The 22492-nt window shown below is 36.5% G+C and overlaps 2 protein-coding genes across 2 annotated transcripts in view; one reads left to right on the top strand and one right to left on the bottom strand.

Moving 5' to 3' along the window:
* LOC109446496 (keratin-associated protein 13-3-like) overlaps positions 1-22492 on the top strand; it is a 111912-nt gene that overhangs the window by 84675 nt on the left and 4745 nt on the right. Inside the window, exons 2-3 of the mRNA XM_088794067.1 lie at positions 2620-2791; positions 8442-8536. The gene's annotated coding sequence lies outside the window, so the exon portion shown is untranslated. The remainder of the gene's footprint in view (positions 1-2619; positions 2792-8441; positions 8537-22492) is intronic.
* On the bottom strand, positions 7165-8013 carry LOC109446495 (keratin-associated protein 13-2-like). Its single transcript, XM_019729919.3, has one exon. The coding sequence runs from the start codon at positions 7979-7981 to the stop codon at positions 7454-7456; it is 528 nt and encodes a 175-aa protein (XP_019585478.3). The 5' UTR covers positions 7982-8013; the 3' UTR covers positions 7165-7453.

Raw genomic sequence — 22492 nt, 5'->3', positions numbered from 1 at the left:
AGGAATAAAATGGAAGCGAGGAGACTAGCCCAGGCAAAGTGCTAAACCAGGTCATTTTAGAATTCATAGCCATGTTCTTCTCCTGGCTAGAATTTGAAAATGAAAACCCTGCTGAGGAAATTCCATCTCATGACTTCAATGAATGTAGTCCTGTTGTACAAAGCATTCCTCTCCACATGTTGACAATCGATTATGAGAACATTTCCACATCACTCTCCCAGAAGAAAGTTTGCAGCTCCCGAGGATTTGCTAAATGTGGTTTGACCGTTTGTTTTCCCTGCTTTACTTACGCAGTAATAGGCCCTGAAAAATCACCCTGAAATTGTTGAAGCTAAAGCATTTTTTCAAATTTGGTTTATAAGCTGGAGAAGATGAACAATCAATGACACCTCTTCACCTTGCACTCCCCATAGGACACAGAAAGTGAAGTCCCTGCAATCAATTTTACAGTCCAGACATTAACCTCTGTGGTCATTTGCTCAGCAAAAAGAGTAAGCTGTTAAAAAAAAAAGAATCAGCCACTATTCTCCTTTTCTTTTATGATCATGAGTGTGATAACAGCTGTCCCTTCAATTACATGACATAGGGTTATTTTGCTGGTAAAGTACCAAAAAGAGATTATATCAGAGACAAACCTAAGTATTATGCATTTGCAGGAATTTCTTGAAATAGGGCAGTAACTCATTGCGTGGAGTGTGAATTTTGACTAAACATTACAGTATGATCTGGTCCAAAGAACTTGGGAAATCTCAGGCGGTGTCTCTGCCAACCCCACCATGCAGCAGAGAGGGGAGGGAATCTGTAACCCTCCTCTCCTCCTTCAGAAATTCACAGCATGCTTAAGCATATTTAAAAACTCTGAAAGAGGAAGAACGCAAACTTGATTAACTTGGTTAGTCCAATATTCATCACGTAAATGTAAACTTTGTATCTAATCTATTAATATCCCTTAAAGACCAGTGTTCCAAAAGACAAACATTGGGAAATGGGGTTTTAGTCATTTGGGATTGGAACTGAGAAATAAATACTGACTCCATCAGGAAACAAAATGGAGATTCATGGAAAATCTTACAAATTCTGAGATAGACATGCAGTAACCATGGGAGGAAAGAAAAACTTTGAGCAAGTTCTAATCCTTTGACTTGATTCACAACCCCCATATTTACCTTTAGCACATTAAGAGTTTCCATACATCAACGATAATGGCATCTTGTCTCTTTAACTGACAGACTTTAGTGTGTCTGTATAAATCTACGAGAAATTTGCATTATAAACGTTATGACACATCATACCAATGAATAGTCTACTTAGGTCTCAACATATGGTTAACTTTAATTAAACCATTTTTAAAAATAATTATAGACTAAGAGGAAGTTGCAAAAATAGTACATAAAGTCCCTTGAACCTCCCCCAGCTTCCCCCAATTTAACTGTACCACATTATCAAAACCAGGAACTTGACATTAGTGCAGTACTGTCAGCTAGACTACAGACTTCATATTCAGTTTTACAAGTTTAAACCTGCACTCATTTGTGTATGTGTGTATGTGTATAGTTCTATGTATGTTGTTCCATGTATAGAGTTCATGTAACCACCACCATAATCAGATGGAGAACTGTTCCATCAATGGATAATATTTTATTAGAAAATTAAAAGGGGTAATGAATCAGAAATACGGAACATCTATTTTGTCTTGTTATTTTATTTTACATAAAATCTTGTTTAATTAAATTAAATCTGAGGTTTTAAAAAGGAGTAAAACTTGTTCTTTATCTAAGCTGCAATATTAAATAGTAGTGTAGCAGTTGAGGCGAGGTGACGTGTGGGGAGGGCAGAAAGAAAAATCAAGTCAAAATATCACACACGTACATAATATTATTTTCCCCCAAGTAAAAAGCAGATGCAGTGCCATTAGAAAAGCTGACGTTGATAAGGAGAGTAGACAGAATAATGCATAAGTAATTCCATACATCGGTGATAATGCATCTTGTCGCTTTAACTGACAGGCTTTGGAGTGTACCATAAAATGGCATGCATAATTCCTTTTTCTTCTTTTACTTCTTAGCTTCTATATTGAAGGAAAACATTATGTTTACACTGTTGCAGCACATGTATTACTGTGTTTAACAATTAACATTACTGATTTCACATATTTTTGTCAGAAAAAAAAATTGTGAGCCTTTGAAACAGGGAGTGTAGGAATGAATTACTATATGACCTGTCTAGTTCACCTTCACAGTATCTCCACTTTTCACTGCTTTTGATCTATTGTATAACTCTGTACGTTGTAGAAAATTGAAAATAATGTAAATGATTCTTGTCCATAGAAATGAAAATGTCATTGATTTTTACTCCGTCTATAGTAACCACTGCATCTATCTTTGTGAATTCATTTCAGCATTCTCACAGCTGATATGTGTTCTCTGAGTTCCCCTTTGAACCAGTTGTAGCTTCTTAATGGTCCCCTTATTCAATTATTTACATAAAATATTTAATGTGCCTATTTTCTATTTACACGAGGATCATGATTTTACTTTTTTGAAGTTATTATACATTTAACACTATTGTTTTATATCGCATCACATTTTAAACATTTGCCCTCTCTTCTTCCTTCCTCAGGATACATAGAAGAATATAAACTGTTATGGGGACCATACCAGCCCACCTCTCAAATGCTACTATTATCATATAATATGGAGAGGTGGTAATTATGGAAGGAACCTTAGAGACCACAGATTGTCAAGGATCATCTCATATTACAAGTCAAGAAGACTATACCCAAAGAAATTAGGTGATGTATATAAGATCAAAAATTAATAGTTAGCAGAGAACCAGGAATAGAACCTATCTCCCAATATATATTTTACTTGCTTTATTTCCCTTTATATGGTTCCACAAGGAGGGGAAAAATTGAGAGATTTTAAAACTTTAGTCTACCTATATTAATCCTATATATAGCTACATTCCTCTATGTTGAAAATGTAGTGTATATTTCACAAGAAAATATTTTGTTTAAAACCAAAGCACGCAAAATATATACCAGAACACACACACTGATGAAAAATAATAGAGTGCACAATTTTGGTGCCAGTGAGTTATAGCTCCACAATCTCATTTTTCTGTCTTGTTTTTTATTTGCTTGTAAGGATCCACTTCATTACAAATGGTGATCCTTGAAATGAAACATTACTAAGATTAAAAAAATAATAATAATGGAGTAATGAAATGGAAGGGTTAATGGACAAAGGCTACTTTTGCTCTAAGTAGATCATTGTTTGTCCTAGTATAAAGGATATCTTAGAACAGGTATGGTTGATCCAGGGAAAGACCACAGGACGATAAGGGCATGGTCATATTTGACAATAATTGATTGTGCAGGGAAGATTCCACATCACTAGAAGCTTGTGTAGTCTTTGTATTAACAATTCTATTATGCAGCTGTTTGATGCATAATCCATATATACAGACTGGTTGGCAAATTATACAAACAACTTACAGAAGAAGAAAGTATGTTGGGTAACAGAAAAAGGGTACACAACCCAGAGGTGGCGACTGTTGTGTCCCTAGACCAAAGACTCTGTGTCAACAATTTGTTGGGAGCTGCTGAAGGCAACAGTTCTTAAGTAGCAAGTACAGGTATGTGACAGTCCAGGTAAGGAATAATTAGGGAGTAGAGGTATATGAAGTACAGGACAAGGGCTAGAGTGAGCAAATGAGGAGCTTAGGGTGCAACATTTAAGGAGGCAAACAATTGTGTAACCCTGAAGTAAGTGTCTTCTTAAGAATGAGACACTGCTGTAAACAAAATTGATGGATGAGAACAGACATATCAGGACACTAGGAAACCAGAATATCCCTAAGGGACAGTAAGGAGAAATTCCAGAGCAGCAGGAGGTAAGGCATGGAGAGAGGTGTGATTTCCTGGTGAAGAGCTACATATTTTAAATTTGAACAATAAATCACATTCCCTTCATTTAGAATGCAGTGCCTCTCAAGTTATAGTCTGCAGACTTAAACTCTGCCCTGCATGTGTTAGCATTTTATTAGACTGTTAATTGCAACTGAATGAGCCCTCAGTCACATAAATAAGCACATTAACTTTGCTACCTAAGAATAATATAAGCCCAAAGAACCATTCCCGCATATTAAACGTGAAGGTTATTTTTTATTATTGACATCTTGTTAACCCAGACACAAAGCTCAGGCTTTCTCAGGCATCAGTGTTGTTTCTGTCTATTTGTGAACCTGCAGGGTTAGGCAATCCCACTTTTAATTATTATGTAATACTTTACCTCTTGCTTCCCAGATATCACACATTAATAAAAAATAACTTGTAGTTTTCCTCCCTAAACCCCACAACACATTCATCAAAGCAATTGCTCCATTGTTGATGCAGTTACCTCTTCCTAAAGCTCTCATCACACCCGCCCTTCACACCAAGATGAGAGAAAATTCATTTCTCTCACTCGACATGAACTAACTCTTCAAAACCAAATGTCTTAATTTTTTCTAAGTTTTGAGGATTTCACAGAACTCTAGTGCAAAGTTAAAGCTCAACACATATTTAATGAGATACTAAGAAAAGATTATTATGCAGAGAATAAAGGACACAGAAGGTATTAATCTTGTCTGATCCCTGAAATCTGAATCTTCACATTATACTTTGAAAAGTTTAAATATTGAAGTATTAAAATACTGTTTGCTTCTGCTTTAGTTTTTGGCCTCTCCTTACAAAGATTTCATTAGAATGGAGAAATTCTCCAACTCATTACAGAACTAGGTTCTCTGTGTGTTTGGATACCCCTTCCTTCTGAATTCTCGGAATTTTTCTCAGTTCTAAACCTTTTTCTGTACCCATCACTCCTTGTAGAGCCTGGTGCCTTCCTTGCCTGAAATTAGAAGCTTCAAGTTCTATTACATTTGCTGAATGTGTTCCCAAGACTTTCTCTCTGGCCAACCTACTGTGACCCCTTTGAGTTTGTTATCCAAGATGTGTTCTTTATTCCACATTTTACTCATTCCACATTATTGAAATAAGAATTAGTAATCCACCTTCAATGCTAATAACAATAATTCAAACTCACAGCATCTTTTTGTTTTAGTAATGAAAATGTTAACTGCCTATTTACACCAAAGTCAATGAGTAACTGCACTAGATGACACATTTTTAATAATTAGTATTCTTTGGATGTGAGTGACAGAAATCTGATTTCATTTTAATTGTTTTAATTAGTTTAAACCAAAAGAAGACATTATTGATCTATAATCAATGAAGGGCTAATAAAGCTGGCTTGAGGGATGAGAGCCAGAGGCTCCTGTATCACCAAGAGCCTCTCAACTATGTCCTTTGTCTTGCTTCCTCTGTTCTCCATCTCTTGGTTAGAATTCTATGCACAGAGGACATGGTTTCCAGACCTTCATGCTTAGTCCTTTACTGTCTTAAGTATACGAGGTTAAACAATTAAGTTCATGAACTCATCCTAGAAAAAGTGCTACATACCTCATTGCTGAATATCACTATGGTCACCTTCCAAGTACTCCCCTTGGGAAGCTATGTACTGATGCCAGCACCTAGTCCACCCTTCAAAGCAATTTGGGAACTCTTTTTCTGGAATGGCCATCAGAGCTGTCATTGTGTTACCCTTGATGTCCTGAATGTCATCAACATGTCTTCCTTTCAATATTTCTTTTATCTTCGGGTAAAGAAAGAAGTCACTGGGGGCCAGATCAGGAGAGTAGGGAGGGTGTTCCAATACAGTTATTAGTTTACTGGCTAAAAACTCCCTCACAGACAGTGCCATGTGAGCTGGTGCATTGTCGTGATGCAAGAGCCATGAATTGTTGGCCAAAAGATCAGGTCCTCTAACCTTTTCCCACAACCTTTTCAGCACTTCCAAGTAGTAAACTTGGTTAACCGTTTGTCCAGTAGGTACAAATTTATAATGAATAATCTCTTTGATATCCAAAAATGTTAGCAATATCATTGCATCAAGTTTGCTAACTTAATTGTCCAACCTGGTATGAGAGAAGAGGCCCTCTTTTCTCAGATTCAATTAGAAAAAGTTTGATGAAGAGGGAAGACAAATGAATAAACACTCATAGGACATGATTGTAGTAAATTAGAATCTTTGACAGCTATTCTCCCACTCATGGAGAGTTATTACTAAATATATTATGGAAAATTTTTAACTGAATTCTGACATTATATTTAGCCTTGGAGATAAATAACTTACTCAAATAAAATAAATAAAATAAAATAAACAAAACAGATCTGAAGAGTATCCTGTAAGAATCTATTTTCTTCTTACTATCAGAGCTGAGCAGTAGATTTCAAGGAGACTTAGGCAGATTATAAGATGTAGAACTTTAAAAGTAGTCTAATCTTATCTCCAGTTCAATGCAGAAGTCACCAACCAAGGGGATGAGAGGGTTATTCATCTTCTGCTACTTGAGGAACTCTGTAAGTTCAAAGAAAATTACTCAGGTCATAATAATTCTATAAGTTTATAATTCATAAATATGTATTTCTTTATAGCAAACCAACACATTCCTCCCTATAACTCTTTCAATTCCTCACAGTTTTAAACTTTAACTCTCTCTTTCTCCCTCTGTCTCATACATAACACACACACACACACATTCACACTGAAAAACCCATTTGCCCATATATTTAAAGATAACCATAATGGCTTCCAACACCTGACACTTCATATTTTCTCTTTTTCTTACCAAAATATCAGATTTATTCAAATATTTGATATATTTTATAAATATTTTATTGCCTAGCTGATATCTGGACAAACTCTAACTCAATATAATTTTGAAAATGTAAAATCAAAACCAAATATAATTGTCAGTCTAAGTCGTCCTCATTGAAAACACAAGGAGAATGTTGACTCCATTATGGGGAGACTCTCAATAATAAAAATTCTACCAGCTTTGACAGTGGAAAATACACAAAATTTTTAATTCTTAGGCAGTGGAGTGACCAGAGACTTTCTGCATATACCAGGACTTGTGCCATTTCCTACAGAAATGTATTTCCTACAAAAATCCAAACTTATTTCCTAGGGAAAGTACTCTGAAGGTCTAGAGCCCTAAGACAGATCACAAATTAAATTTAGAAAATCAATAAAACAACAATGAGAACATATCAGATGCAAGAGTGAAAGAGTTTATTAGGTCAAACAAATGTGAACTTCCATACATTTTATAAGGAGAATTTATGTGATTCTGAATCAATTGTTTCAAAATTATAGACAGTGGACTCAGCATTTTGGTCATTCAATAACTTCACTGTCAGAAAGAACTAGTCTGTCAGCCAATGCCTAATGCCAGAAAAAGGGTGAAGAGCTGGTGGTGAGAGAGATTGGTTAACGTTGTTGAAAAAGCCTATGATAGCAGTTCTAAAGTAGAGATTGAAAGAAACGTTTTGCTCAAAGGGTCTGGAAACTCAACAATTTGATCTACAGAAGGCTGATCTATAGGTTGGCCTGTAATAAGAAGACTGGCAGATTCTAGAGGCCAGGTAGGTTGGGTGGCAGAATCCAGACCCATAGCCCAAGGAAGGGAAGCCACAGACTCCATAACGCAGGGGTCTGAAGCCACTGGAACCACAGCTCAGGGAGTAGCGGCTCCTGGATCCATAGCCCAGGGAGCAGCTGCTGCTGGACCCACAGCCCAGAGACCCTGTGTAAGTTGGCGGGCAGGGAATGCAGAGCGTGGAGGTCCTTGGGTGGTAGCAGGACGTCGGGCAGGGTCTGGACACCACACAGGACGTCTGGCAGCTGCTGGGCCCACAGTACGTCTCCTGACAGCCACTGTAGAGAGAGGAGCCCAGCTGGCAGGTGCTGGGGGAGCAGCGGTCAGTGCTGTAGACCAGGTTGCTGGGGTAGGAAGAGCCACAGCAGGAGTCTGGGTAGCGCAGGTAGCTTCCAAGGGAGCGGGAGGAGAAGTTCCCAGAGCAGCAGTTGTAGGACATGTTGATGGAGATGTGAGTTCAGCTGATTTCGAGGGAGGAGATTCTCTGAGTTTCAGAATCATGGTCTGGGCTTCAAGTTATATATACTCTTAGGTCTGGGTGTGTCACCGTCCAGATACTTCCTCTTCCTTGCTCAATATTTTATGGAAGAATACCTCTTTAGGTTATTGCTCAGGTTTAATTTATCACATCTTCTCATACTTAATTGTACTTTAATCACTCTGATACACTTAAGAAGAAGTACCTCGGCTTCTTTCCCCAGGAATTTTCTGTGGTTTGAACTTCAAAGTTGTAGCTCATCACATTTCCAAATATCCTCCCTCTTATTATCTATGAGTGCAGTGAGCCCTTGTCATACCAAATGGAATTGCGTAAACTTATTATTTTCACTTGCATGAAGTTCTCAGAAACATCAGTGGTTACTATTAATATTAAAAATAGCTTGTCTTTTTCTTCACAGGTATGTTATAATGGATTTCTCCAAATACTATACTCAGTAGTCTCGACAATCTACCAGTGCAACCTTTTACTGGTTTTCTATTTGAACTAATCCAGGTAATTCCTCATATTCATTGATTTAGCTTAATTACATTTGGCATTCATTGACACAGCACCGAGCCCGCCTTTTCTTTGATATGCTTGACTTTCTCATATGTTGAGCTAATGATCAGAATTAAGGGGTACAGACACCATTTTTGGTGTCCATGCCAATTGACTTCCTTAAACAGAATGTAAGCCTAAAGTGTTTCCTTAGATAATGCACATTTTGGAAACAATAAATACACCCTTTTGGTGTATTTAGAAACTTCAAAATGAGGTGTTTGCTAGAACTGAGTTTCTCCATGTATTTTCTGATGAGACTTAATGTATTATAGTACATGTTATTCTCTGCTTATGCTCTATGTCAACTTACAGTTTTTATTTAATTTCTTGATGGAAGAGCATATACATTCTTAGCTGTAATTATTAATTTATACCTAAAATAGAATTTCAGGGATGGTTACCGTTTTGCAAAGCAACTAACTTGAAGTATTAGAGCCATGTGGGTCTGGAATATCCTCTGGTCAACCCACTCTAGAGAAATTATGTCTTGGAGAGGTTCAATAAATTCCTTCTAATTGCTCAGTAAGATAGAAGTAAAATTAAAACTTGAACCATGGTCTCCTTATGCAGAGTCAAGATTCAGATACTCTGCAAAGATAAAAGCAAATTCAACTTTAACTTGTCTCAGAATGAATCTATTAAGTTTATTTATGCTAAGATATAAAAACCTAATAAAGCCTTGTTTACCTTTCCTAAGAATATTTTCGTTGAGTAGTACTTGCTAGTAGAATTCCATGCATTGCTGATCTTTATACATTTAAAGTATATTCTACTTTCTAGCCCAAGAAACAGAAAAAAATAATTGGATTAAGTTTGCAGGGGGGAAGGAAGAGGAGAATAAAAAGGGCTTCTTACTTGTTTGTCTCCATTTGTCTTCTGAATCTGATATTTTATTTAGCTTAACTAAGGAAAATGGCATTCAGGGTTGTCGTTGAAAAGAGAGTGACTTACCTACCTGGACATTAACCGGCTTTATTTCAAAGCAGGCTGTTTCAGAGCACTTAGTTACTTTGTTTTATGATTATCTTTCCCAAGCAGGATCCAACGTGTGGCATGTATCACATGAAGTGTCCTTGTGCAACACTTAAAGTGTCACTCTGATTCACCCAAGTAAAATAGGCTGCGCTTTATGAATGACACATATTAAATTTACCGTAGGAGTATATGCCACCCCCAACACATGGGAATCCCTATAATGCCAGCTTTTAATTCGATTTGAATTGGTGATATTTCTCTCTTCTTATTAAAAGTTGATTCTGCTAAAAAACAAAAAACCAAAAATATTTAAAAAAAAAGAGTTTCTGATATCCAGAAGTTCTTGCTTTTCCAGGCCAGCTCCCTATATCTAGCAAAGAAAGTTAAAATAACTCAGAAATAAGTCAATTCCAATTAACACCCCCTACCCATTTTATTAGGTTAACACTTTTCATTAGAGTCATTCGTGAACTTTATGCAAATGCTGATGAATAACTCCTAAAGGCTAATAAATGTGTCCCTCTGAAAGGAAGAAAAAGCAAAGCAAAACTAGAGCAGCTTTAATAATTCAGAGGTGGATCCTAGAATGAATAAAATATTCTGCATGCTCTGTGGACACAGGTAGAGCATTTAAGAAAAAAAAATCACTATCTGGAGATGTCAGAGGGAAAATGCGATAATGGAAAAAACAATTGTTTTTGGAGAAACCGTGGTGAGGAACAACCACGCTACATAGAATGAAACAAACTTCAGAGTCCCTGCCAGCCACGAGGCACATATGATCTGAATTAGTTGAGTAGCAATTGTTTCCCAGGTCACCTAATTAATAGCTCAGTCTTCAAGTCAACAGTCTCCTTTTGCAAATGTTTTCAGAGATTTTTGACTAACTTTCAAATTAGGCAAACATTAAGAAGTAGCAGAAATTCATATACTCCAGCCTAGAGCTTTTTCCTTTCTTGCTCACCTTTCTCATATGTTCTCAAAACTGCTTTCTCTAGACCAAGGGTGTTTTATGGGCCCATCCCCAGAGGTCCTTCTTCACAACAGCTATTCTTCCCTAAGATTTTACTTGCCGAATTCTCTCACCCAGGGGGTGATTTATCTGTTAAACATTATTGCTAGGAATGGGCTGACAGACCCATTTCTGGGTAAATGAATGGAGAATCTCTCACCCTCTCTGCTCTGGCCTCCCTCCCAGGCACCCATGCAAGGCGGCTTCGGGCTGCTGCTTTCCTAGTAGACATCCTGCCTGACTGTTACAGAATCTCCTTAGCATGGCACTCACTCCACTTTGTCACTGCAGCTTTTCCCTGCTGCAAACTGACCCATTTTATGTCTTCAGAACCACATTATCCATAACTTTCATTTTCAATGAAAAGGCCGGTGTGGCTGATTCCTAAAGGACTCTACGTACAGACCTCTCTGATCTCCTTACACTCGCATTTACCCAAATCCCTTCAAACATGAAAAAATAAAATAAAAATAAAGAAATTTACATGGAGTAATAAAGCAAACTTTAGGGTAGTCTTCTGGAATGCCTAAATTCACAATTGTTACCGTTTTGTAGTTCTCTCTCTCTCTTTCTCTCCCTCTCTCCCTGTCTCTCTCCCTTCCTCCCTCATTCTCTCTGTCAGAAATAAAACATTACAGATATAATCCCTCTGTGGGGCAAACTCAGCCTTCCTGTCTTTCCAAAGTCATCCCAGTAATGCATTCAGTTCTGAGTAGCTTTCCATGGAATTTTCTTTATACATATTTTCAGTTTACACAGTTTATTGTTTTAAATTATAAGATTGTAATTTTATTGCACATATATTTATAATTTTATATTGAAAATTATTTTTAAAATCTACTCATGTTGATATGTATGTACTTGTGTATTTTTTTATCATTTCTGCAGCACTTTTAAGTACTGTTCTAAGCACTTTATTACAAATATTAGCTTATTCAATCTTCATAGTAATCCTACTCAGTACATACTGTTATTATTCTTACTTTATAGATGACAAAGCTAAGACACAGACACGAGTTACTTGTCCAACGTCACACATGCAGTAAGTAGTAGAGATGGGATTTGAACCCAGATACTGGCACCATTATCAGAGTTCGTACAATAACCCCTTGGCTATGATATAAAGATCTGGTTGTTCCTTATTACTACTACTTTATAGAATTCTACCACATAAAAATACCACATTTTGTGTATCTATTTCCTTACTATTTTTAATTTCTCACTATCACCAATCACGTGACAGGGAACATATTTGTATTTAAAACTTTGCACTATATCTAGGGTTTCTGTCAAGTAAACATTAAGAGATGGGATTGCTAGGTATGTGTAATTTCAATTTCAGCATAGTAATTAGGCTCAGGGCTCTTGGATTCAGACTGGCTGGCTTTGAATCCTGATTCCATCACTTAGAAGCTGTATAACCTGGACTCATTCAAGTTTCTTCTTTCATAATTTTCCTTTCCCTATTTTTCTAGAGTCATTTCTTCTTTCAAATTTATTTTTTGGATGTTCTTTGTGTATTCTTTATTTTATGCTTTTGCCTTTCATATGCTGCAGATATATTTCTCCAGTCACTTGACTATTATTACTATTATTATTATTGAGGTAAAATGTACACATAATGAAATTCACCTTTTAGATGTATAGTTCAATGAGTTTTAACAAACATATACAGTCATGTAACCACCAACGCAGTTGAAAACAAAACATTTCCATTACCACCCAGAGTTTCCTTTTACCCCTTTGTATCAATCTCCTCCCACATCGTATATGAATTTCTTTCCCTATAATCTTTATTCTGAAATGCACTATGAATGGAATTGTATTGGTCTAGTTTCCTTCACAGAGCAAGCATAAAGCTTTTGAGATTCATCCCTGTAATTATATATTTCAATAGTCCATTCCTTTTTATTGCTTAATGGTATTTCACTATATGCATATTATACAATTTGGTTATCCATTCAGTAGGTAGTGAACATTTAGATGATTTCTAATTTGGGCTATTATGGGTAAAGCTGCTATGCAGTCACATGGAGGTCTTTTTGTAGACATATGTTTTCATTTTTCTTAGATAAATACTTGAGAGTGGGTTTGCTCGTTCATGTGGTAACTGCAGGTTTAGCATTCTAAGAAACTGCTAAACTATTTTCCACAGTGGCTGTATAATTTTGCATTCCCAGTGGCAATGCACAAAAATTCCAGTTGTTCCATATCCTCTGCAGCACTGTGCTTGTTATTATTATTATTAATTATTATTATTTTGCCTACTCTAATGGTCATGTGGTAGTGTGCCAGACTATTTTAATTTTAATTTCCCTAATGATTAATAGTATTGAATATCCTCTCATGTGTTGTTTGTCTTCCATAGCTCTCCTTTAGTGGTATTTGTTGAAATCTTTTGATCATTTTTGAGTTCCCTTTTTATAATTGGATTGAAAGAGTCTTACATATATCCTAGATTCAAGTCCTCTATCAAATATGTGTTTTTCAAGTATTCTCTCCAAGCTTATGGCTTATCATTTCACTTTCTTACCAAAGTGTTTTTAAAGAGCAGATGTTTTTAATTTTGATTAAGTCCAATTTATTTTTTAAACATTGGTGCAGTTTGCCCACAGACAATATGAAGTCTGGGGTACCTACTGCCCACAAAGTCAAAATTCTGCATATAACTCAAGTCAGCCCTTCACATATCCAGATTCTCAACAGCTGGTAGACTATGAATAAGGAGAATTTGAATTACATAGGTCAATTGAACTGTGCAGGTCAATTGAGAAAAATCCACATATAAATAAACCCATACTGCTCAATCTTGAGTTCAAGGGTCAACTGTATATGGGGCCAAGTTCGAGTCAAGAATTTTTTATTTATTTTTTTTGCATTTAGATATCCAGTTATCCCAGTATAATTTGCTGAAAGGAATTCCCTTACCCATTGAATCACCATGTTACCTTTGTCAAAAGTCAACTAATATATGTATCAACCTATTTCTGGAGTCACTCTTCTGTTCCAGTTCAACAAGATGCCCCAGTTTTCTCCTTGAGATCATTTTACCTCACGTGCTATAGTGCCTCATTTAGCAGTGTGTTACTAAGTTGACAGAATGTGGTGATAACTTTTCACCTTGCATTTGAAGTGAAAAATCATTCCTTGGGTGCTGGATGGGTCATTTAACTGATGGAGGTCAATGGAAGTCTTCAGTTCGCTTGTCAGTTGATAAACACTGCTGATTCTTCTAAGAATACCAGGAAATGTCCAACTTCAACTCCTCTTCTGTTTCCAAAACTTAGTTCTCAAATCTCCATCTTGAACATTTCAAAGATGTGCATAATCTGGAAAAAAATCTTAGGGGACCGGAAAGGGAGTCCAGCATGTCGTTCAACTTCTGTGTTCCTTATTGTTTTATTTGCTTGACTTCAGCACTATAGACAAAACAGAAAGAGAACCTAAATAGGAATTGAGCAAAGCCCAGATATATTTCACAGAATTAGGTATTATTAAGTTAGGTATTACTACCAAGGAAATACTAGTGTGTGAAACCACGGATTGCAATGTCTGATTTCTTACACCAAAAGAGATGAGTTTTATGATGGAAGTAACTGAATTATAGCAGTCTATATTAGGCTGTTACGTATATCAGAGGCAGGACTCTGTGGCTGTTGAAAGCCCTAATAATTGTAAAATCCTATGATTCTAAGTTATCAAATCATGTTCTGATAATTCAGTCTCCATAATGAGTTTCCAAATGACTGCATTTTGTTGTTTAGTTTTTGTTCTTTGGCTTGTTGTGAAGGAAAAGGTACATTCCCTCTCTAGTGAAATTCAAGTAAGATTCAAGAAGCACATGATCAATTTGGTTAGAGAGGATATTAATGGCAAACATTAAGAAAATTATCTATTTCTTTGAGAGTGTATTAGTGTTCTCCAGAGAAACAAAACCAATAGTGTGTGTGTGTGTGTGTGTGTGTGTATGACGTGTATATATATGATGCGTATGAGTATACGTAATGTGTATACTTATATAAGATATGTACATATACACATATATATGATGTCATAGTTAATATACACACATATATATGATGTGTGTGTGTGTGTACAGAGAAAGAGAGAGATTTATTTTTTTAAATAGGCTCAAGTGATTGTGAGGGCTGGCAAGTCTGAAATCCACAGAACAGGCCAACAAGCTGGAAATTCATTCTGATGTAATGGTCTCAAGTTCAAATTCTATAGTTCAGCAGGCTAGAAACTCAGGCAGGGCTTCCATGTTGCAGCCTACAAAATTCCTTCTCTTTAAGAAATGTAGTCTTTACTCTTAAGGCCTTCAACTAATTGCATGAGGCCTACCTACATGATGGAAGGTAATAAATAATCTTTAATCAAAATGTGTTAATCACAGCAACATTTAGATTGATGTTTCAGAACCAGTGGGACAGCATTGCCTAGCCAAGTGGAAACATTAAAGTAACCATTATGGTTAGTTATGAAGACATTAAAAAACATGAAAAAGTCAGGTAATATTGGGCATCACACAGTATTAGCAAACTCTTCTTTCATGAGAAAAATATAATTATTTGCTACTCTGCTATTTACTTTTTGTTGATTTATTATTTGTTCTCATTAGTTTCAATAATATTAATGATAAGGGACTTGTGGAAATTTGAATATCTTTGAGTCATCCTGAGTTAAGGTATATATGTTTAAAGTCACAAGCTTTAAAATCTTAAAGCACTTAAAGAAAAAAAAAAGAAGTTCTCAACACAAGTGTTTTGAAAAGGTTAAGCGATCCGGGGAAGACATTAGTCTTATTTATATACACAAGTAAGAATGTTTAAAAATATTCACAAACCAGTGCTATTAAACTAAATCTGTATGTACTCTATACATCATCATAAAGATGGGGGTCTACGTATTTGTTTACCAAAATGTACAAATTGATTTCCTATAATATTGAAATATTTATTATAATATTTTTAAGAACTCTTGACTTTGAAACTTGAGACTATGAATTTTTGTTATAGGAAGCCACATTTGTTAAGATGTATTTATTCACTTAAAGTTATAAATTATGTTTGCCATTTGCTGTAGAATGTAAAGTTTCACTCACTATACATGTAATTATAAATATCTTAACTATGACATCACTGAATTAGTTATCACTTTCACATAGGCAGCATGAAAGCCCTGGAGAGATGTTTAGAACTATAAATATACCAAAAAGCATTCCTAGTTCTCAAAAAAAAAAGCAGGTAAAATAGATTAGAGAGTCTAAGGATTAATTTTTGAACAAAATGCAGAATCTCAATTTTCTCTCTTCATACAATAATAATAGTGGACAATATTTAATAAGCATTTTATACGGGCCAGTCATTGTTTTAAGCATTATAAATGGTACTTAAGTTATCCTAGTTAACCCACAGTAGTTCTACCATAATTTTAATCTGCTTACAGATGAGTTGCAATGTAACAGATATACACCATCATACTCTATCTGAGTCTACACACTTAACCATACTGTCTCAGTAACAAGAAAGAAGGATAACAATAACTGGGAGGATGGAGAGCAAACAATTGGAGGCAGGGTAGGGATGAAGAAATAACAGAACAAAGTAAGAAATGTTGGAATAATTAAGGTTGGAATGTGCTCTGTTTTTGGCCCCAGTTATTCAATTTTGTTGAAAATAAATTTTAATTAGGCTGTTGTCTATGCATAGTTAACCTGAACCAGAAAAATCAATATCTAAGATCTACTACAACTTCATGCAACCACCCTAGGCCTAAATGATACCAAAAATATTCTATATCCTCCCAAAGAAAAAACAAAAATTTCCATCCTGAGTCTCTAACTTTTTACAAATCCTTAGATCTAAAGATTTTACAAATCCTTAGATCCTCTGGATATCTCCCTTTTTGTTTGTGATCCAGAGAGCTGAACGTTAGATCCACCCTAAATAATGGCTCCCATGAAGCTGTTTTCTCTGACAAGATCCCTTTAGTTGATATATATTCATCAACTTCACAATTTTCTGTGAGTCAATCCTGAAAATTAGTTCACTTTAACTTCTAAGTGACATGCCATAAATTGTAACGTTGGTGCAGAAGTAATTGGGGTTTTTGCAACTATTTTTAACCTTTTAAACTGCAATTACTTTTGCACCAACCTAATATGTGCATGCAAATCCATAAAAAGACAAGTTCAGGACTACTAACAATCAAAAGCAAACTCATAAAAAACAAAGCCAAGACACAAAGTCCAAGAAGTTGGGAGAGTTTTTCTGCAGGAAGAGATTTCCTAGATAAAGAGAGATCAAACAAAGGGATATGGAATAACATAGAAATCAGATGAAAAGGAAAGAAAGTAGAAGGATCAATATACAAAAACATCACTATGCCAGGAATGTTACATATACAAACTAAGTTATTTTCCTAGAAATAAACTTGTATGTCATTATCATTCACATTTACCAGATGTAAAGGAGAGGTAAACAAAATTTAGTAAATTTATGTAAGGTCATTTCTTATAAGTAATGGAATTAAGATTTGAGTTCAGGTTTGTCTCATGCCAAATAATCTTTAGTCATTTATTCACTCAGTTCATTTCATTTTTTCTCAAGTATGAGTTTCTTACACAGAATAGGTATTTACCAATTTTGAACACATGAGTTGTTGTATAGATATGTAAATAAATGACCAAATGGGTAAAGTCTATGAGGTCACAATTATCTGAATTATTAGTACCAACTCTATTTTCAAATTCTCCCAAACTCCTACTCTGTTAGGACCCGGAAATATATTTCTGGATGACAAGAACTATATTCTGATCTTAGGTTAAATTTGGATTCTACTTCTTTGAAGTAACACTTAGGTCTCCAGTGGAATTGCTAGCATGAAAGAAATATCTTTTCTCAGCACATTTATTAAGTTATACACTTTGCTCTATCTCACAAGAGATGAGAAGAAATTAATCATTGTTTGGGCTTTTCAAAAAATATCTTGTTTGGGACTCCAAGTTTGTATAGAGACCAAAAGAAGAAAAAAGAAAAAAAAGAGAGAGAGAGAGAGAGAGAATTAAGAGTTTACCTATAGCAGTAATTTCAATATCTGGGGCACCTGGCTTGCATATATTCTCCAGAAAATCTATTGCTATTAAATGGTGTTTCTGAGGGAAAGCAGGACTGATGCATTTTTATGCCAAAGAAAACTGACTAAAGGCACACAGAACACAGTGAAATATGAACTTGATCTCTATGTTTAGTTAAGCAAATTATTGTAAAATAAGCTGGCATGTTTTTAATTCCTTTGAGACACACTGGAAAGAGATGATCCAGAAAGTAGGGAACATAAAAATATGTTGAAAGAAAGGGAGAGGAAGGGGTGGAGGAAAAGGGAGAGAGAGAATTTTAAAAGTAGCAATTTGCAGATTTCTGGTTGTAGCATAGGTTACTGGTGGATGAAAAAACTTCAGTTAGTGCTAGAAGATGACTTTGAAGGTCTCATTTTTCGTAAATTGATAGGTGGCTCCTGAGTTAGCAGATCTAGAATTTCCTTAGTAATAAAGATTTTAAAAATTAGATTTTTGAGATCCTAGAAAAGCAACACGGTGATCTGTAGACCTCTGAACACAAAATGTTTGGGAATAAAGTGACTGATCTCTCCTGGAGAAACCATAGAATTGTCAAAGAAACCCAATGCATCACCAGGGGTGGGGGAGGTCCCAGATCCATAGCCCAGAGACTGGAAACCACAGAGTCCATCGTCCCAAGCTAACAGTTCTGTCCTCTGGATAGACTGACAAGGAAGGGAAACAGGATGGCTGGAAGGTTCCCTGGCCAGCAGAAACTTGATAGACATTGGGCAAAGGGAGTCCAATCACTGAGGTAACTCAATTCCTGGGATGGGAGGACTTTCTTTTTATAGATGGAGGATGTATTAATTTGCTAGGGCTGCTGTGACAAAGTGCCATAGACTGAGTGGCTTGAACAATAAAATGCATTGTCTCACAGTTCTGGAAGCTGGAAGTCCCAGGTCAGTGTTTTGGCGTGGTTGGTTCCTTCTGGGAGCTGTGAAGGAAGGATCTGCTCCAGGCTGCTCTCCTTGACTTACATACAGCCATCTTTCCCTGTGTCTCTCCAGATCTTCTTGCCTCTATGAGTGACTATCTCTGCATCCAAATTTCCCCTTTTGGATGACGCCCATTACATTGGATTAGAGCCTATCATAATGACCTCTCTGTAACTTGGTTACCTTTGTAAAGAGCTTATCTCCCAATAAGGTCAGATTCTGAGGTGTTGGGGTTTAGGACTTCAACATATGAATTTTGAGGGACACAGTTCAATGCCTAACAGGAGACAAGTAGTTATTAAAAGTAGAAAAAGAGGCACTTTAGAATATTGATTAGATGTGGTTTCCTAACTTCAGTTTTCCTTAGGTATAATGAGGAATTAGACTGAATTTTCTCCTAAAGAGCTTTATAAACCCATACCACAGGGTGTGTGTGTGTGTGTGTGTGTGTGTGTGTGACTATATATATATATATATATATGTATATTCAGCATGAGTAGAGTCCTCTAACAGGATCTATCCTGGTAAAGTCCTCTGGGGTTTCACTAATCAGTTCTCTAATTAAAGTGAAATTGGTTTGCCCCTGCACAGATATGGCTGAATATGTTTTATTCATTTACTTAAGAGACACAGCTTATTCCTTTCTCATTTATAGGATGAAGGTGGCTATTTTCATGGCTAATAATCCAGAAATCGCCATGCAACACAGCAGGGGCCCCTGCCAACTCTCCCAACTCTCCGCCGTCTCACATTAACCAAATACTTTGCTCTTTTATTTCTGTTCCCTAAGAAACCAGGCAGCCAAATTTCAGTTCATGAAGCAATAATCACACATTTTCAGTTGTCAACAGGTAAAAATAACAAAGTCAATGCTAAAAATGCCTTTACTCCTCTTTGTCATAAATATTGCTGAAAGTCCTTTACGAGCCAGAGACTGAGGAAAGGATGTCACCTCTGTTTTCTAGGTCCCTGGCCTCCTAGGTCCAGTTTTGTAAGTTAAGAAGAGATGTAAAAAGCTGGGCCTTCCTAAAGCACTCTGTAAGATCTATGGAGGCCAGATACATACACTTGTGAACAAAGTGTCCTCAGGGCCACAGCTACAAATCATCATGAAATTGCTTGCCTTTGGGAATATTCTATTAAAAAGGCATTATAACACTGAAATTTCAAAATTTAAAATGGGAGCTGGAAACGTTTTATTCAACAATTTCTAATTTAAAATGCCAATAAAACCAATAAAATTTAGAGTGTTTTAAGAGAAATGTAGAGAAACACTTAACTACTCTTGAAAATAAACAAAGAGGAGAATCGACTTTATTCAATCAATGAAACAAATAGAAAGGCTTCCTTTCTTTAAGAGTATTATCAGTTTAGAAAGCTAAACCAAGATGAACGGTACATGAAATAAATGTAACGAAGGGGGAAAAGAGAAAAAAGAAGAAGGATAAGAGAAGAAACACAGCCTGACAGTACAACATTATAAGTCATTAAGTCAGGAGATCATTTATCACTGGTTTTGAAATGCTGATTTAGTCCCATAAAGTCTTAAAATGATGCTTTCTACATGGTGTTGCAGTTGCTCTGTTCTTATTTTTACACAAGTGTACTTTTTTGAAATCCCAAGTTTCTCATTTAGTTATGAACGTTTTGCTCTTTTACCAAAGAATGACTCAGACAATACAAATGTACATAAGACACTTACAATAGTGGTTCTCTGATTTGATACCTCAGAGTCATTTGCGATGTGTTTTCTTTGTTTGTTTGAGCAAAGATTTACATATATTCCTTACTAATTTCCAGGCAGTACTCTGAATATTTGATATCCATACCTCATTAATTTTCATAATAACCCAGTGAGAGAGGTAGTATTACCCCCATGCCACATGTGAGAAAAAAGGGGGCATGAAAAGCTCAGGTCAATAGCACAAGATCAGAGCGCTGACAAAGGCAGTGTCAGGCTTTGCCTCCTAGGAGTAATGACAACAGAAACCATGTTTTTAGCCTCTCTATTATACTTTCCCTCAATTTCAATGGCAGGCCCCCTCTCCAGAGCTACTCACTGGGCTGGTAAGATTCTGACATCTGGGTTTCAACAGGCATTACTTAAACTCACCAGAGTTTCAAGTCCTGAGTGACCAGACGTAGTCCATTCCACAGTGCCCTAAGATTGCCTTATCTGGTTGTTTTCAATTCCAGGCCTTCAAAAACAAATCAAATCCTGGTGTTAGGGTAAGTTAAAAAGTCAGTATCAAGAAAGATAGCAAGAAAGAAAGATCTCCATGCATAACACTTCCCTAGGAGTGAAAGGACTAACCTGTGTTTTATAGCTCTTTAACTACTCTCACCAAAAGCTTAGTCTACTTTGAATGAGACGGGACTTGCAAGGGAATTTATTGTCTGGGCACCAGTAATGTTGCCAGAACAAAATTTTTGCATCAGAGAATTTGAGCACTGAAATAGGAAAATGAGCAAACCGAGTTCACCCTGTAGTTTCCACTGCTAGTCCATGAGAAAACCAAAACGAGAACCCTAAATTAGAGGTTTTCCCAGATGCTGGAGCTCTTTCCATTTGTCTCCCACAGGCTCTGGGATACCACTGCCTCTGCTTGTTTACCTCCCATGATCCACCAATCGCAGTGCTCAGTCAGCCAAATGAGCGACTCTAAACAGGGTCCACTCCAGAGAAAATCGGGCTCTAGTCCTGCTTGGGGCTCCTGCCAATTACAGAGATGAACAAGTCTAGAATACAAAGAAACCTCACACATCCTCTACTTTCAAGCCTCTGAAAATCCAGAAACACTGTGGAATAACCTTTTCAGCTTCCTTTTTCCTGCTGTGCTCTCTACACCATCCCTGCCCATGTTTTCTCCCGCCACCCCACTTTGCACATAAAGGGAGTTCATGCACAGAAAGTCCTCCCAATCCTGCATGACTTTCTAGAGGTTAGATGAATAAAAGCAGAGTGAATGTGGAGTTATGGTCTATATGCCACTTAGCCTTCAGTCAGCAAAGACTTTGGGAAGAAGGAAATGAGGCAGGGGATGGGGACACCCCAGGAGCAGGAAGAGGTCAGGCATCCTCAGAGTGGCAGGTGAGGAAAGACGCTCGTACACAGAGCATCTTCTCACATGAGCTCTTTCCGCTTATCTTACTATTTTCTGTTAGATCAGGACTTGACACAAGGTGGGGAAATTTAAACCCGTGGGTCTTATCTCATCCATGATTTCTGAGCAGAAAATCTTCCAAATCTGTTAATACAGTCAACCTTCACTCAACTACCCAACCAAAGAAAGGACAAACAAAAAGTAGTTAATATTTACATAACCTTGTTTCAGGCTTTATTTCATTGAAGACATCTGCTATCTAACTTCCCTCTTTATTCAATCAGCATGCATGTATGCAATGCTGACTGTATGCCAACACACCGTTTCAGTTCCACTCATATAGTCAACATACCATTCATCTGATTTCTAACTCAAAAGTGTTTTTTTTAATTCTGCATCCCAATTTTAGCTATCATAAACTATCAAACTTGCTCTTCTTCTCTCCTGAATTTATAGTGAGTCATTATTAGTCATCATGAGGCCATCTGCACAGTGTCACTGGGTAGTGTCACTGTGTGGTGTCATGCAGTCTTTGTTCAAACCCTAAGGTGCTACAAAATTTGTCTTTAACATTCTCAAGCAACAGCATTGTAACAGCTATTGTGTCTGCATGACAGTATAAAGAGAAGGTGCAGCATATTATTAGTAAGAACTGCCCATTATAATAGAATTATAATGTTACAAACAGAAAATAGATTTCCTTTTCTCTCATTTTTAATGTTGTGCTTTATATTCTTGGAAATACAGTCGCTGTACAGA

The sequence above is a fragment of the Rhinolophus sinicus genome, chromosome 17 (genome assembly GCF_057876585.1).
Source record: "Rhinolophus sinicus isolate RSI-liver-muscle chromosome 17, RSI-T2T, whole genome shotgun sequence".
Lineage (NCBI taxonomy): Eukaryota > Metazoa > Chordata > Mammalia > Chiroptera > Rhinolophidae > Rhinolophus > Rhinolophus sinicus.
Note: the sequence above shows the minus strand (reverse complement) of the source record. Positions and strands in the feature narration are given on the sequence as shown.

What these genes read in the sequence shown, in the direction of transcription:
- LOC109446495 (XM_019729919.3), bottom strand. Translation starts at nt 7,981, where the DNA reads ATGTCCTACAACTGCTGCTCTGGGAACTTCTCCTCCCGCTCCCTTGGA.